Source organism: Oncorhynchus keta, chromosome 23 (genome assembly GCF_023373465.1).
Source record: "Oncorhynchus keta strain PuntledgeMale-10-30-2019 chromosome 23, Oket_V2, whole genome shotgun sequence".
In the NCBI taxonomy this organism is placed as follows: Eukaryota; Metazoa; Chordata; class Actinopteri; order Salmoniformes; family Salmonidae; genus Oncorhynchus; species Oncorhynchus keta.
Window position 1 is genome coordinate 11,524,539 of NC_068443.1, and position 13,935 is coordinate 11,538,473.

At 44.3% G+C, this 13,935-nt stretch overlaps 1 protein-coding gene across 1 annotated transcript; it reads right to left on the reverse strand.

Annotated features, from left to right (window-relative positions):
* Positions 1–916: 916 nt before the first annotated feature.
* LOC118372511 (pre-mRNA-splicing factor 38B-like) lies at positions 917–13,911 on the reverse strand. Its single transcript, XM_052476349.1, has 6 exons — positions 9,909–13,911; positions 8,669–8,737; positions 7,388–7,539; positions 6,496–6,556; positions 2,382–2,617; positions 917–2,251 (listed from the first exon to the last, which is right to left on the reverse strand). Exons 1-6 carry the CDS (start codon positions 10,131–10,133, stop codon positions 1,447–1,449), a joined length of 1,548 nt encoding a protein of 515 aa, XP_052332309.1. The 5' UTR covers positions 10,134–13,911; the 3' UTR covers positions 917–1,446.
* Positions 13,912–13,935: the final 24 nt, after the last annotated feature.

Sequence of the window (13,935 nt, forward strand, 5' to 3'; positions counted from 1 at the left end):
TTATTCCGTCATTTAGCAGACACTACAGTAGTCCATTATTCAGTCATTTAGCAGACACTACGGTAGTCCATTATTCAGTCATTTAGCAGACACTACGGTAGTCTGTTATTCAGTCATTTAGCAGACACTACGGCAGTCCATTATTCAGTCATTTAGCAGACACTACGGTAGTCCATTATTCAGTCATTTAGCAGACACTACGGTAGTCTGTTATTCAGTCATTTAGCACACTATGGTAGTCCATTATTCAGTCATTTAGCAGACACTACGGTAGTCTGTTATTCAGTCATTTAGCAGACACTACGGTCGTCCATTATTCAGTCATTTAGCAGACACTACGGTAGTCCATTATTCAGTCATTTAGCAGACACTACGGTAGTCCATTATTCAGTAATTTAGCAGACACTACGGTAGTCCATTATTCAGTCATTTAGCAGACACTACGGTAGTCCATTATTCAGTCATTTAGCAGACACTACGGTCATCCATTATTCAGTCATTTAGCAGACACTACGGTAGTCCATTATTCAGTCATTTAGCAGACACTACGGTAGTCCATTATTCAGTAATTTAGCAGACACTACGGTAGTCCATTATTCAGTAATTTAGCAGACACTACGGTAGTCCATTATTCAGTCATTTAGCAGACACTACGGTAGTCCGTTATTTAGTCATTTTCTTCCTTTAGCAGACACTACGGTAGTCCATTTCTTCATTTAGCAGACATTACAGCAGTCCATTATAACCATGGTATACAATCCCCTAGATATGGAAGTGCTTTGAAGAGGAGTACTCGTGTAATCGAGTGAGATCGTACCAGATAAAACCTTTTAGAGGAGTACTTGTGTAAATGAATAAGGAATTACAGCTTTAAGAATTACACCTCAACAAAACCATAATCACCCCACACAACGTCTCCTTTTGTAAAAGTTGTTTAATTAGAAAACAAAATGCAACAGAGCACATAACCAAACACAGCACAATATCAGTACGGCTCAGTGCATGGTACAAATTCACCTTCGGAGGTTGCTCTGTCGGATTTAAAACATTCTCAGACCCGTATGTACAAAGCAATTTGGAACTTTCCAGAGACAAAACCATATAAAAACTTAAAATGGCATTTTTTTTCTAATACAACCGTCTCGAATGAAAAGTAACGCTGGTCTAGAAAGGGAGGAGAAAGGCAGAGAGATAGAAAGATCTACATAAAGTAACATTACGTTGGCCAAAGACAAGTCCAGGTCGTTTCTCGTGCTAATGTTTTTTTCTTCTCTTTTTAATAATACGTGGCAGACTACACGAACAAGTAAAACCAATGAATGAAGAGAGAAAGGCAGAGAAGAGCTGCGACGAGCTAAGGGGACTCTGCCCGAGCGCTCTGTGTCGTCCTCTCCCCTCTATCCATGCTCTGGCTCCTCCTGCGCTCTCTGTGTCGTCCTCTCCCCTCTATCCATGCTCTGGCTCCTCCTGCGCTCTCTGTGTCGTTCTCTCTCCTCGATCCATGCTCTGGCTTCTCCTGCGCTCTCTGTGTTTCCCATGGGCTTTCCCATTGCTGGGCTCTCGTGGCCGGTGGCTCCGCTCTTTGCTGCGGCTGCGTTTGTGTGAGCGCTGCTCGCCGTCCCCCCTCTCATGGCTGCGCTCTCTCTTCCTGCTCTTCTCCTTCTCCCCCACCTCGGCCCTGCTCTTCTCCTTCTCCCCCACCTCGGCCCTGCTCTTCTCCTTCTCCCCCACCTCGGCCCTGCTCTTGCTTCCACTCTCTTCTTGGACTTCTCCTCTCTTCTTGGACTTCTCCTTGTGTCTCCTTTCCCTGCTTCCGCTCCGACTGGAGCGCTTGGCCTTCCTCTCCTCCCTGTGCCCCCTCCTCTCATCCCGCTCTTCTTTGTGTCTCCTGTCCTCAGTCTCTCCCTTGCTCCTCTTGTCCTTGGACCTCTCCCTCCCTCTGTCACTGCCCCTGTCTTTCCTCCTGCTTCTGTCGTTCTCCCCGCCCCCCTCCCTTTCTTTCTCCCTGTCTTTCCGCTCTCCCTTGCGTTCCCTGCTCCTGGACCGTCGCCTCTCCCTTTCTCCTCCCCTGTCCCTCTCTTTCTCCCCTCTCTCCCTGTCCCCTCCTCTCCTGTCCCCGTCCTTACCCTCCCTCTCCTTCCTCTGGCGGTCACGTTCCCTTTCCAGCTCGCGGTCGAAGCTTGGGCCGTGGCGCTCTCGTTCGCGGTGGTGGCTCCTGCTCCTCGACCGTTTGGGGGACCTCCTGGGGCTCCTGACCAATAGAAAAACAGAAACAAACCTAAATATCAGCCTCATGAACAGCAAAAACCCTCCCTCATTGACAGAGATGCGATCCACATAATACAGAATATTCTTCAGAATGGCTTTTATACATTTCCTACCGGGAGCGTCTACGCCCTTCTGTCGCCCGTCCCTCCTCTGGCACAGGTTCAACCGGCTCCTCCACCTTCTCAGGAGCCTTCCGGGGCCTTGCCTTCATCTGTGTGTCAATCATCTTCTGCACAGGCACCGGGATGCGTGGGAAAAGTGTGGAGAACCACTCCAGCTTGGTGAGAAACGACCGGACCATCTCACCGATGGTCATGACGCAGCCGCCTCCGGCCTTCACATCCAGCTCCTGAGAACATAGAGGGTGTGGGGGGTATTGAAAACGTTATTAAAACACACAGATGCAAAACAGAACTACAAAAGAACTACAAAAGATTCATTCATTATCATATTTTTCCAGCATATCATCCTAGTCCCTTGTTTTTTTAACACTTGCCTCCATGACTCAATTAGAAATCAAATATAATTTGTGATGACCAAGTACTGAACCTTCACCTCTGATTTCATCTAGCTTAATATGCTCACATATCAATCCTTATCATGTGTTTGCTTTATAATTCAACTTAGTGCCTGATACTGATTATAGGAAATAATAGTATGGAAAAATGGTTTCTCTCATTTAATCTGTCTGGCTGTCCTGAAAAGTCTGTACTTACACTGTGAGCTCTCTTACACAACGATATGTTAGCAAAATAACTGAAAACACCCTGGGTTGCATCTCAATAGTCTAAAGTGGCTTCCTCTCCTCATCGTTTCCTCCATCTGCACTAGCATTAAAAGAGGAAGTAAAGATGGGGGTGAGACAAGGAGAGGAAGCGACTTGAGATGGACAATTGAGATGGATCCGTAGGCAGGCAACAAAATAAGGGTTAAGGAAAGTGTTTTGCTTCCTCCTTCCTAGTTCTCTCGACAGTCCAGGGAGATGCTGGCCACAGTGCAAGTACAGAGTGGAGGCATGGAGGTAGGTATGTGCACAGCAACTACAGAGAGACCAGGTCTGAATGGGTAGAGAACAGCCGTTTTGCACTCACACACGCAAACCAACAGTGCTGAGAGATACATTATCCAATTCACCTGCTGCACAAGGGGCATCTAAAGAAGAGAACATGGGAATTAGCCAGTTGGGTAGGATGTCAGAGGATGTCAGGTTAAAATATTGCATCAGAACAAGAAAGTAGGCCTGGTTGCACAGTCTGACAAACAATATCCAGCCAATTGAAGGTTTGAATGCACAGAGAGGATACAGTGCATTCGGGAAGTATTTGTTACGTTACAGCCTTACTTTAAAATGGATTAAATACTCCCCCCCCCCCTTATCAATCTACAGACAATACCCCATAATGACAAAGTGAAAAAGGCTTTTATACAAAAAAATAAAATACAGAAATACCTTAGTTACATAAGTTCTCAGGCCCTTTGCTACGAGACTCTAAATTGAGCTCAGTTGCATCCTGTTTCCAATGGTCATCCTTGAGATGTTTCATCAACTTGGTTGGAGTCCACCTGTGGTAAATTCAATTTATTGGACATGATTTGGAAAGACACACACCTGTCTATATAAGGTCCCACAGTTGACAGTGAATGCCAGAGCAAAAACCAAACCATGAGGTTGAAGGAATTGTCTGTAGAGCTCTGAGACAGGATTGTGTTGAGGCACAAATCTGGCAAAGGACACCAAAAAAAATCTGCAGCATTGAAGGTCCCCAAGAACACAGTGGCCTCCATCATTCTTAAATGGAAGTTTAGAACCACCAAGACTCTTCCTAGAGCTGACCATGCAGCCAAACTGACCAATGCCAAACTGACCAATAGAGGGAAAAGGCCCTTGGTTAGGGAGGTGAGCAAAAACATGATGGTCACTCTGACAGAGCTCCAGAGTTTCTATGTGGCAATGGGAGAACCTTCCAGAAGGACAACCATCTCCGTAACACTCCACCAATCAGGCCTTTATGGTAGTGGCCAGACTGAAGCCACTCCTCAGTAAAAGGCATGACAGCCCGCTTGGAGTTTGCCAAAAAGCACCTAAAGAATTCAGACCATGAGAAACAAGATTCTCTGGTCTGATGAAACCAAGATTGAAGTCGTTGGCCTGAATGCCAAGCGTCACGTCTGGAAGAAACCTGGCACCATCCCTATGGTGAAGCATGGTGGTGGCAGCATCATGCTGTGGGGATGTTTTTCAATGACAGGGACTGGGAGACTAGTCAGGATCGAGGGAAAGATGAACAGAGCAAAATACAGAGAGACGCTTGATGAAAACCTGCGCAAGGGCGCACAGGACCTCAGAATGGATTGAAGGTTCACCTTCCATCAGGACAACGACCCTAAGCACACAGCCAAGACAACATAGGACTGGCTTCGGGACAAGTCTATGAATGTTCTTGAGTGGCCCAGCCAGAGCCCGCACTTGAACTTGCCAAGCTTGTAGCGTCATACCCAAGAAGACCCAAGGCTGTAATCGCTGCCAAAGGTGCCTCAACAAAGTACTGAGTAAAGGGTCTGAATACTTATGTAAATGTCCTATTACAAATGAGCAAAAACAAATAAAAAAATCTGTTTTTGCTGTGTCATTATGGGGTTGTGTTGTTGATTGATGAGGGGGGAAAACAATTTAATACATTTTCGAATAAGGCTGTAGCGCAACAAAATGTGGAAAAAGTCAAGAGGTCTGAATACTTTCCGAATGCACTGAACATCTACTACAAAGTTCTCCTCAGAAAATTGTTCAATTGTATTAAAAAGTGCTACACATAGGATTTTTTTGTATTGTAATTCCAGAAAATGCTCTTAACATATCTGGTGCTAATAGTGGAATGATAGTGTTTCACAGTATTACTTAACCACCAGCGTTGTGATTGGCTGTTATATAAGTGCCTATTGATTTCTCCCACCGGAGTGGCATCTGTTGTCAAACTGGGGTCCTTCTGTAGCTCAGTTGGTAGAGCATGGCGCTTGTAACGCCAGGGTAGTGGGTTCGATCCCCGGGACCACCCATACGTAGAATGTATGCACACATGACTGTGAGTCGCTTTGGATAAAAGCGTCAGCTAAATGGCATATATATATATATATATAAACTGGGAAAGCTGTTCCGACTTTGTGGCTGTGTTATCTAGTGGAAATGGCTTTCATTTCATGTCTGGATTTTTTCCCCCAAACACTCTTTGCTCAATTTCAGTTTATGTGAGAAAACAAGCACAATAGTGTAGGGAGTCGTTATACCATCTAAATCACTGTGAAATGCATTTTCAATATAAAATTAATATATAAATATATATTTTTTTACAGCTGTTTGAAACTGGTGGACCAAAACTGAAAGTAACTTTTGTTTTGGACCACCAACTTCAGCTGTAAATACAATATTTGTTGCTATTAAAAAATATTTTTTAGTGATATAAATGGCACAACGCTTACCTACACTATTCAGTGCTTGTTTTCTGAAATAAACTGAAACTGAGGTAACACTGCAGAATTTCTGCAACCAGGAAATGGCAGCCACAAAGTTAGAAACAGCTTATGTGAATATCCAATCACAACACTGGTGGATAAGTAATAGTGTGAAAGACTATCATTTCATAATTAGTGCCATATATGTTAATTAAGGACATTTTCTGGAATTACAATGCAAAAATTCCCCAAAGAATTCTGTGTAGCACCTTTAAGTAGGAGGGTGTCAGAGAAAAGAAAACGAAGCAATGGATTTATGTGTTGAAATATACGTGCTGTTATATTTTAAAATAAAATGTGTTAATTAGAATAAATAAAAATCTGAGCCTGGGAGAAACAACATTACACATTTCAGTGTAAAATGTCAAATTGTGCAAATTAGATTTTTTATTCATTGAGTTTGTGCAACAAGTCCTGATTGCATCTTGGCAAACACAAAGGGCATGCCTTTAGTTAACAGAATTTGACTGTATGGTTCAACTCTACATCAAATATACTTACCCTGACAAAAACAGGCAGCAGAGCAGAGTGAATGACCTAACTACTCAACTTTGCGCAGGGGGAGGGGGACTGGGGACAATTAAGCCAAATGAAGGCAAAGGTGAAAAATCAGCTCTGAGCATCACAACGAGGAGAGAACTGAGAGCCAACAGTTTGGATCATGCCAGACTTGTTAGTGAAAGGTAGAGAAATATGAAAGTATTACCCGTGTGGACATACCTCCTCATCATCCAGGAAACCATCATACCAGTCCACCAGGTCTGCAGGGGGCTGGGTGTATCTGGAGGAAACGCACACATAACACACTACTGAGCATCCCATTGAATAACACATGTAGACGTCTGACTTCCGCCTGCATCTTGACGCCAATGTTAACCATCTGAAGGTAGATACTGTTTTTACATTTTTGTCCTTTAGCAGACACTCTTATCCAGAGCGACTTACAGGAACAATTAGGGTTAAGAGCCTTGCTCAAGGACAGGCAGATTTTTCTCTTTCTTCACATCGTCTGCTCTGGGATTCAAACCATAAACTTTTCAGTTACTGGCCCAATGCTCTTAGCCGCTAGGCTACCTACTGTTGTCTGCGAACACATCTTATATAACACCTCTATTCCAGGAAAAGACATGTAGTTAATGTAACAACATATTAATAAAGAGATGTCGGAACAAAATGGTATCATTTGGGCATACAACTATACACTGCAAAGTGGTATCACTTAGGCATGCAATTATACACTGCAAAATGGTATCATTTAGGCATGCAACTATACACTGCAAAATGGTATCATTTAGGCATGCAACTATACACTGCAAAATGGTATCACTTAGGCATGCAACTATACACTGCAAAATGGTATCACTTAGGCATGCAACTATACACTGCAAAATGGTATCACTTAGGCATGCAACTATACACTGCAAAATGGTATCATTTAGGCATGCAACTATACACTGCAAAATGGCTGCTGAGCATTTCACAAAGAGGTTGCAACCCATTAGAACAGGGTGAGTGAAATGTATTTACAACCAAATAAAAACAAGTCCAATAGGTTCTATCCTTTGTGCAAACATTTGCCTTTTACATAAACCAAAATGTAAAAGAGTTGTACCTTATGTACATGAAACCAAGTGCTCTGATGTAGGGCGAGTCGTTGTGAGTTATCAGTCCCATCACCTGCTTGCGGGTCATCTTGAGGGTAAACAGCTTATACAACAGGCAGAAGGCCGTGGACACAATGCCGCCTGTCCCGACTCCACGCACCTGAGAACAGAGGTTCATGTGTCAGACGTTTCGATTTTTGGGACCAGTGTTCCTAACATATATCTGAAGTGGACCGCTACGTTTTGGGGGAATTATCGTTTTTCAACACAGTCCTACTCCACAGCTAAGTTAAGTGTATTGCTTGAGTTTGTCATCTATCAACTACTGACTTTTGATGCGTGTATGTATGTGTGTCTGCATGCATGCATGTGTGTCTGCATGCATGCATGTGTGTCTGCATGCATGTATGTATGTGTGTCTGCATGCATGTATGTGTGTCTGCATGCATGTATGTATGTGTGTCTGCATGCATGTATGTATGTGTGTCTGCATGCATGTATGTATGTGTGTCTGCATGCATGTATGTATGTGTGTCTGCATGCATGTGTGTCTGCATGCATGTGTGTGTGCATGCATGTATGTATGTGTGTGTCTGCATGCATGTATGTATGTGTGTCTGCATGCATGTATGTATGTGTGTCTGCATGCATGTATGTATGTGTGTCTGCATGCATGTATGTATGTGTGTCTGCATGCATGTATGTATGTGTGTCTGCATGCATGTATGTATGTGTGTCTGCATGCATGTATGTATGTGTGTCTGCATGCATGTATGTATGTGTGTCTGCATGCATGTATGTGTGTGTGTCTGCATGCATGTATGTGTGTGTGTCTGCATGCATGTATGTGTGTGTGTCTGCATGCATGTATGTGTGTGTGTCTGCATGCATGTATGTGTGTGTGTCTGCATGCATGTATGTATGTGTGTCTGCATGCATGTATGTGTGTGTGTCTGCATGCATGTATGTGTGTGTGTCTGCATGCATGTATGTGTGTGTGTCTGCATGCATGTATGTGTGTGTGTCTGCATGCATGTATGTGCACCTAACCAAGATGCTCTGGATAAGAGCGTCTGCTAAATGACTATAATGTAAAAAATGTGAAATGTATGTGATGCACTTATGAACACAATTAGGCAGAGAATATCTTCTCTGGTCAGGATGTAACTTACATTGATTCTATTGACAGCTAAAGCCACTAAATCAGACATAAGTCAGAGTGACTGTTACCCCCATCATCTGGGACAGAGAAACAGGGGGAGGCAAAAGGCACGTACTTTCTAACTTACCCCTCCGCACATTCCAGTCTGTCCAGCAGTCTTCCTGCTGCCTTTCTCCCAGGGCTCAACATGAGTCACCTACAGACACATTTTTTTTTTTTTAAACACAGTGACCCCATGACAAAATCAATGCATGTGAATCACATTCAGGTTGCAGAAGTCTGTTGTTTACCTCTGGCTGAACGCTGGGCACATCAGGAAGATGCCTTTGCAGCCCTTTACTTTCCAATCACATCAAAATCATTTCACAAATGCTAAATATATACTTACTGTAGATTGTTTTTAACAGGCTTCATCAGTTGCAGTCGACAGCATGTTTCAATTACAACACGTTTCTGTCGGCTTTCTTTTGTTACACACAGGTGTTCGGATGCCTATTGCCATCCTAGAGCGTCTAATGCTCCTCCCCGATTGACTGAACACGATATGCAACATCTGGGACTAGGATTCCTAGGCATTAGCCATGGTGGAAAAGTGTTTCATAAAGTACACACACTTCCCTTTTGTTAACTGCCTTCTCGCCATTAAATCGCGACAAGGCGGAAATCGATGCCTTTGCAGCCTGAACGTACAAACCGGTCCACGGGGGATACAAAATTCGCCATTTGCCGGCCTTTGGGTTAGTTCGGAGCATGCTGGATAGCTAATGAGCATGGGTGGTCGCCCCAATTAACAATTTTAGAACAATTCCTCGCTGATATGAAAAAGCTACGTTTCTTATGTTTCCAAAACCGTATTGCAAGCGATGCTTATTCACGTTCAAGACTGAGCGTGCGTCCGGGCTACGGAAAGATCTCTTCAGCAATACTAATTAGGTGCTAAATGTAGTTAGCGTGTATTAATATGCTAACATAACACTAGAGTTTACCTGACTGGCGAGCCAGCTAACGTTAACTAGCTACAGTAACGTTAATTCCCACACAATTTTAATTATCAGCAGTTCACTTAGCTACATAGCTAGCTAACGTTGCAACCCACTCAAATGAGTAAACTGAACTGAAAATAGGGTCCGGTTAGCGGTGGCTAGCACGCTAGCGAAGTTAGTTATCTAATAAACACGTTAGGAACCATTTGAGATGATACTGCCAAATTATAATATGAAAAACAGCGTTAAGCAAAAGCTAGCTACCTGTCACTGAACCATTTAGCCAGTTAAGTTAGCAATTTACCCATACGTTCAAACCGCTACCTAAGGTAGCTAACCAACTTTAGCTAGTATAGTAACGTTAGCCAGCATCGGTCTGGTTACCTTGAAATATATTTCATCCACCACCTCATGGTAGGTTTTCAGTTCATAGAGCTGAACCTTGAAATATGGAGATGAGAGCACGTTGGTGAGGACCATAGGGTTCAAGTTCATAGTCTTTTCGTTTCCCCAGAGAGGCAAGTTGTTGCCATGTTTTCCAGGGTTAGGGCCAATCTTGTTCACAGCCTGTCCTTGTTGCTGATTCCCGGCTACAGTGTTGTTGGCCATAATGCGAGGATCCCAGGCTGTCGATCCACAAATGCGGGAAATTAGCCGCTAACGCTAACTAGCTTATACAATCGATGCTTCTGACTATAACGCCATTTAAAGCGGGGTTTGAAACCGTCAATAGTTGCGGAAAACTATATTCTACAATAACCTAGCACCAGATTATGGCTCACAAAACCTTACTTTGTAGATCTATCTTGCTAGCTGAGTTTCTTCGGCAACAGTAGGAGAAAATGGTACGCACGTAACTGCCGCTGCCAGGAGAAGACCGGAAAAGGCAACGAACGCCGTTCGTCCAATGAGTGACTTTCGTGAATGAGTACCAAAGTACAGTAACTGTATCGAGGAATTCAAGATCTTTGGCTCACTGCATTCACTGATTGGTGAGAATGCAATGATAGTCGTTTTAAATAATTGACTGTAATTTCTTATAGTAATACATTTCATTATGTTTTTGTCCTGTTCTGTGTGTTTGTGGCAGAGGGGGAGACGTTGAATAGGTCATCAATAAATCAAATGTATTTATACAGCTATTTTGACATCCGCCGATGTCACAAAGTGCTGTACAGAAACCCAGCCGGAAACCCCAAACAGCAAGCAATGCAGATGTAGAAGCCGGGTGGCTAGGAAAAACTCCCTAGAAAGGCAGGAACCTAGGAAGAAACCTAGAGAGGAACCATCCTCTGAGGGGTGGTAAGTCCTCTTCTGGCTGTGCCGGGTGGAGATTATAACAGTACATGGCCAAGATGTTAAAACGTTCGTAGATGACCAGCAGGGTCAAACAATAATGCGGATGTGGATGTAGAGGGTGCAACAGGTCAGCACCTCAGGAGTAAATGTCAGTTAGCTTTTCATAGCCGATCATTCAGAGTTAGAGACAGCAGGTGCTGTCTTCGAAAACAGAAGGTCCGGGACAAGGTAGCACGTCCGGTGAACAGATCAGGGTTCCATAGCCTCAGGCAGAACAGTTGAAACTGGAGCAGCAGCACGGCCAGGTGGACAGCAATGAGTAAAGCCAGGTTGTCCTGAGGCCTGGTCCTAGGGCTCAGGTCCTCAGAGAGAAGAGAGAAAGAAAGATAATTAAAGGGAGCATACTTAAATTCACAGGACACCGGGTAAGACAAGAGAAATACTCCAGATATAACAGAATGACCCTAAGCCCCCTGACACAAACTATTGCAGCATAAATACTGGAGGCTGAGACAGGAGGGGTCAGGAGACGCTGTGGCCCCGTCCGATGATACTGCTGGACAGGGCCAACCAGGCAGGATATAACCCCACCCACTTTGCCAAAGCACAGCCCCCGCACCACTAGAGGGTTATCTTCAAACCACCAACTTACTACCCTGAGACAAGGCAGACTATAGCCCACAAAGATCTCCCCCAAGGCACAAACCCGAAGGGGGGTGCCAACCCAGACAGGAAGATCACGTCAGTGACTCAACCCACTCAAGTGACGCACCCCTCCTAGGGGTGGCATGGAGGAGCACCAGTAAGCCAGAGAATCCCAGTGGAGAGGGGAACCGGCCAGGCAGAGACAGCAAGGGCGGTTCGTCGCTCCAGTGCCTTTCCATTCACCTTCACACCCCTGGGCCAGACTACACTCAATCATATGATCCACTGGAGAGATGAGTCTTCAATAAAGACTTAAAGGTCGAGACAGAGTCTGCGTCTCTGATATGGATAGGCAGACCATTCCATAAAAATGGAGCTCTATAGGAGAAAGTCCTGTCTCCAGCTGCTTGCTTAGAAATTGTAAGGACAATAAGGAGGCCTGTGTCTTGTGATCGTAGCGTACGTGTAGGTATGTACGGCAGGACCAAATCGGAAATATAGGTAGGAGCAAGCCCATGTAATGCTTTGTAGGTTAGCAGTAAAACCTTTAAATGAGCGCTTGCCTTAACAGGAAGCCAGTGTAGAGAGGCTAGCACTGGAGTAGGTCATATTCTCATCGTCTCCTCCTCGGCCCAGATACTGGTTCAATGTTGGGGTAGCTACTGTGTCTTTCATAATTTGCACACCCTCAGTCCTAGCTATGTACACAAGTAATCTGTCAATCTTTGATTTATGCCGACTACTCTTCCTCCATTTGAAAACATCGACCCCTTCCAAAAGGACAACGACCCTAAGCACACAGCCAAGACAACGCAGTCCCTTCAAGTCCCTTCTCCCACATATTCTAAAGGTGGGTTGAAAGACAGTTCTTCACTGCATGTATCTGTTCCTCCCCTCCTTGCTATAATATATGGGCCTTTTCACGCTGCAAAAATCAGCATCACATTTACAATCTATTGCAGCAGCTCTGTGTTCCAGGAACGCTCCCTCCCTGCCAGTGATAGTATATAGCCACGGTAGCCAGCCATCTGTCCTCTGGTACTTTGTAAGCATCTCACCCAGAGGCAGGACTGCCAGACTGGCGGTGACGAGCAGTCCTGAGCCCTTTCTCAACCCCCACTGTGTTGAGTACTACTGACAGCAGTTATGTAACAGCTCTCTGAGCCAGCATGGATTCATTGTTTAAATATCACTAGCTGCTTTTGAAGCATCCATTCATCAATATTCCCATCCCATGGGACTGAATTAAGTACTAGGATATCTATTGTATCGAAAACAAGAAACAAGTTTTCACCATGACAACATACATACTACATTTGGGTTTTGTAGCTGCCAGGAAGGAAAAGTAGGCCACAGTTTAGCAGGGGATAGGGAAAAAAATCCAAATCTATTGAGCAAGAGCTGTTGTTTCTTAAATAAATTGTATTGTTTTATTACTTTACAGAACAACACAGCATGTGTGTTTGTTATTTCTATACTGTAATCCAATTCACAATCTTCCAACATTTAGGACATTGAACAATGTGGGACCTGCACTTGCAACATCAGTCTATAGAAATAACCGTAAAAACAACAAACAAGAGGAGGATATCAACATAATAAAGGTACAAACAGTACGATAAGGGTATGAATTGGACAAACAAGAAAGTCATAAAAGTTTAACATCCTGAGTCCTGGACTTCCTGATGGGAAGCCCCCAGGTGGTGAAGGTAGGAAACAAAATCTCCACCCTGCTGATCCTCAACACTGGGGCCCCACAAGGGTGCGTTCTCAGCCCTCTCCTGTACTCCCTGTTCACCCATAACTGCGTGGACATGCAAGCTTCCAACTCAAATATTCAAGTTTGCAGACAACACTACAGTTGTAGGCCTGATTACCAACAACGACGAGACGGTCTACAGGGAGGAGGTGAGGTCAGGAGGCTGAAGAAATGAGTCTTGTCACCTAAAACACTCACACATTTTTACAGATACACAATCGAGAGCATCCTGTCTGGCTGTATCACGGCCTGGTACGGTAACTGCACCGCCCTCAACGGCAAGGGTCTCCAGAGGGTAACACGGTCTGCACAATGCATCACCGGGGGCAAACGACCTGCCCTCCAGGACACCTACAGCGCCCAATGTCACAGGAAGGCCAAAAAGATCAAGGACAACAACCACCCGATCCACTGCCTGCTCACTCCACTACTATCCAGAAGACAAGGTCAGTACAGGTGGATCAAAGCTGGGACCGAGAGACTGAAAAACAGCTTCTATCTCAAGGCCATCATACTGTTAAACAGCCATCACTAACATAGACATACAGTGGGGCAAAAAAGTATTTAGTCAGCCACCAATTGTGCAAGTCTTTTTTTACCCCACTGTATATATATGTACCTATTCTTATTCATCCCTTTACATTTGTGTGTATAAGGTAGTTGTTGTGAATTTGTTAGATTACTTGTCAGATATTACTGCATTGTCAG

Bases quoted from the DNA above. Each gene is read 5' to 3' on its own strand.
- LOC118372511 (XM_052476349.1), bottom strand. From the start codon at position 10,133: ATGGCCAACAACACTGTAGCCGGGAATCAGCAACAAGGACAGGCTGTG. The intron at 7,540-8,668 runs GTAAGTTAGAAA...CTCTGTTCTCAG, and splicing joins AGACTGGAATGTGCGGAGGG to GTGCGTGGAGTCGGGACAGG. The intron at 6,557-7,387 runs GTACAACTCTTT...CGTTTCCTCCAG, and splicing joins CTTGGTTTCATGTACATAAG to ATACACCCAGCCCCCTGCAG.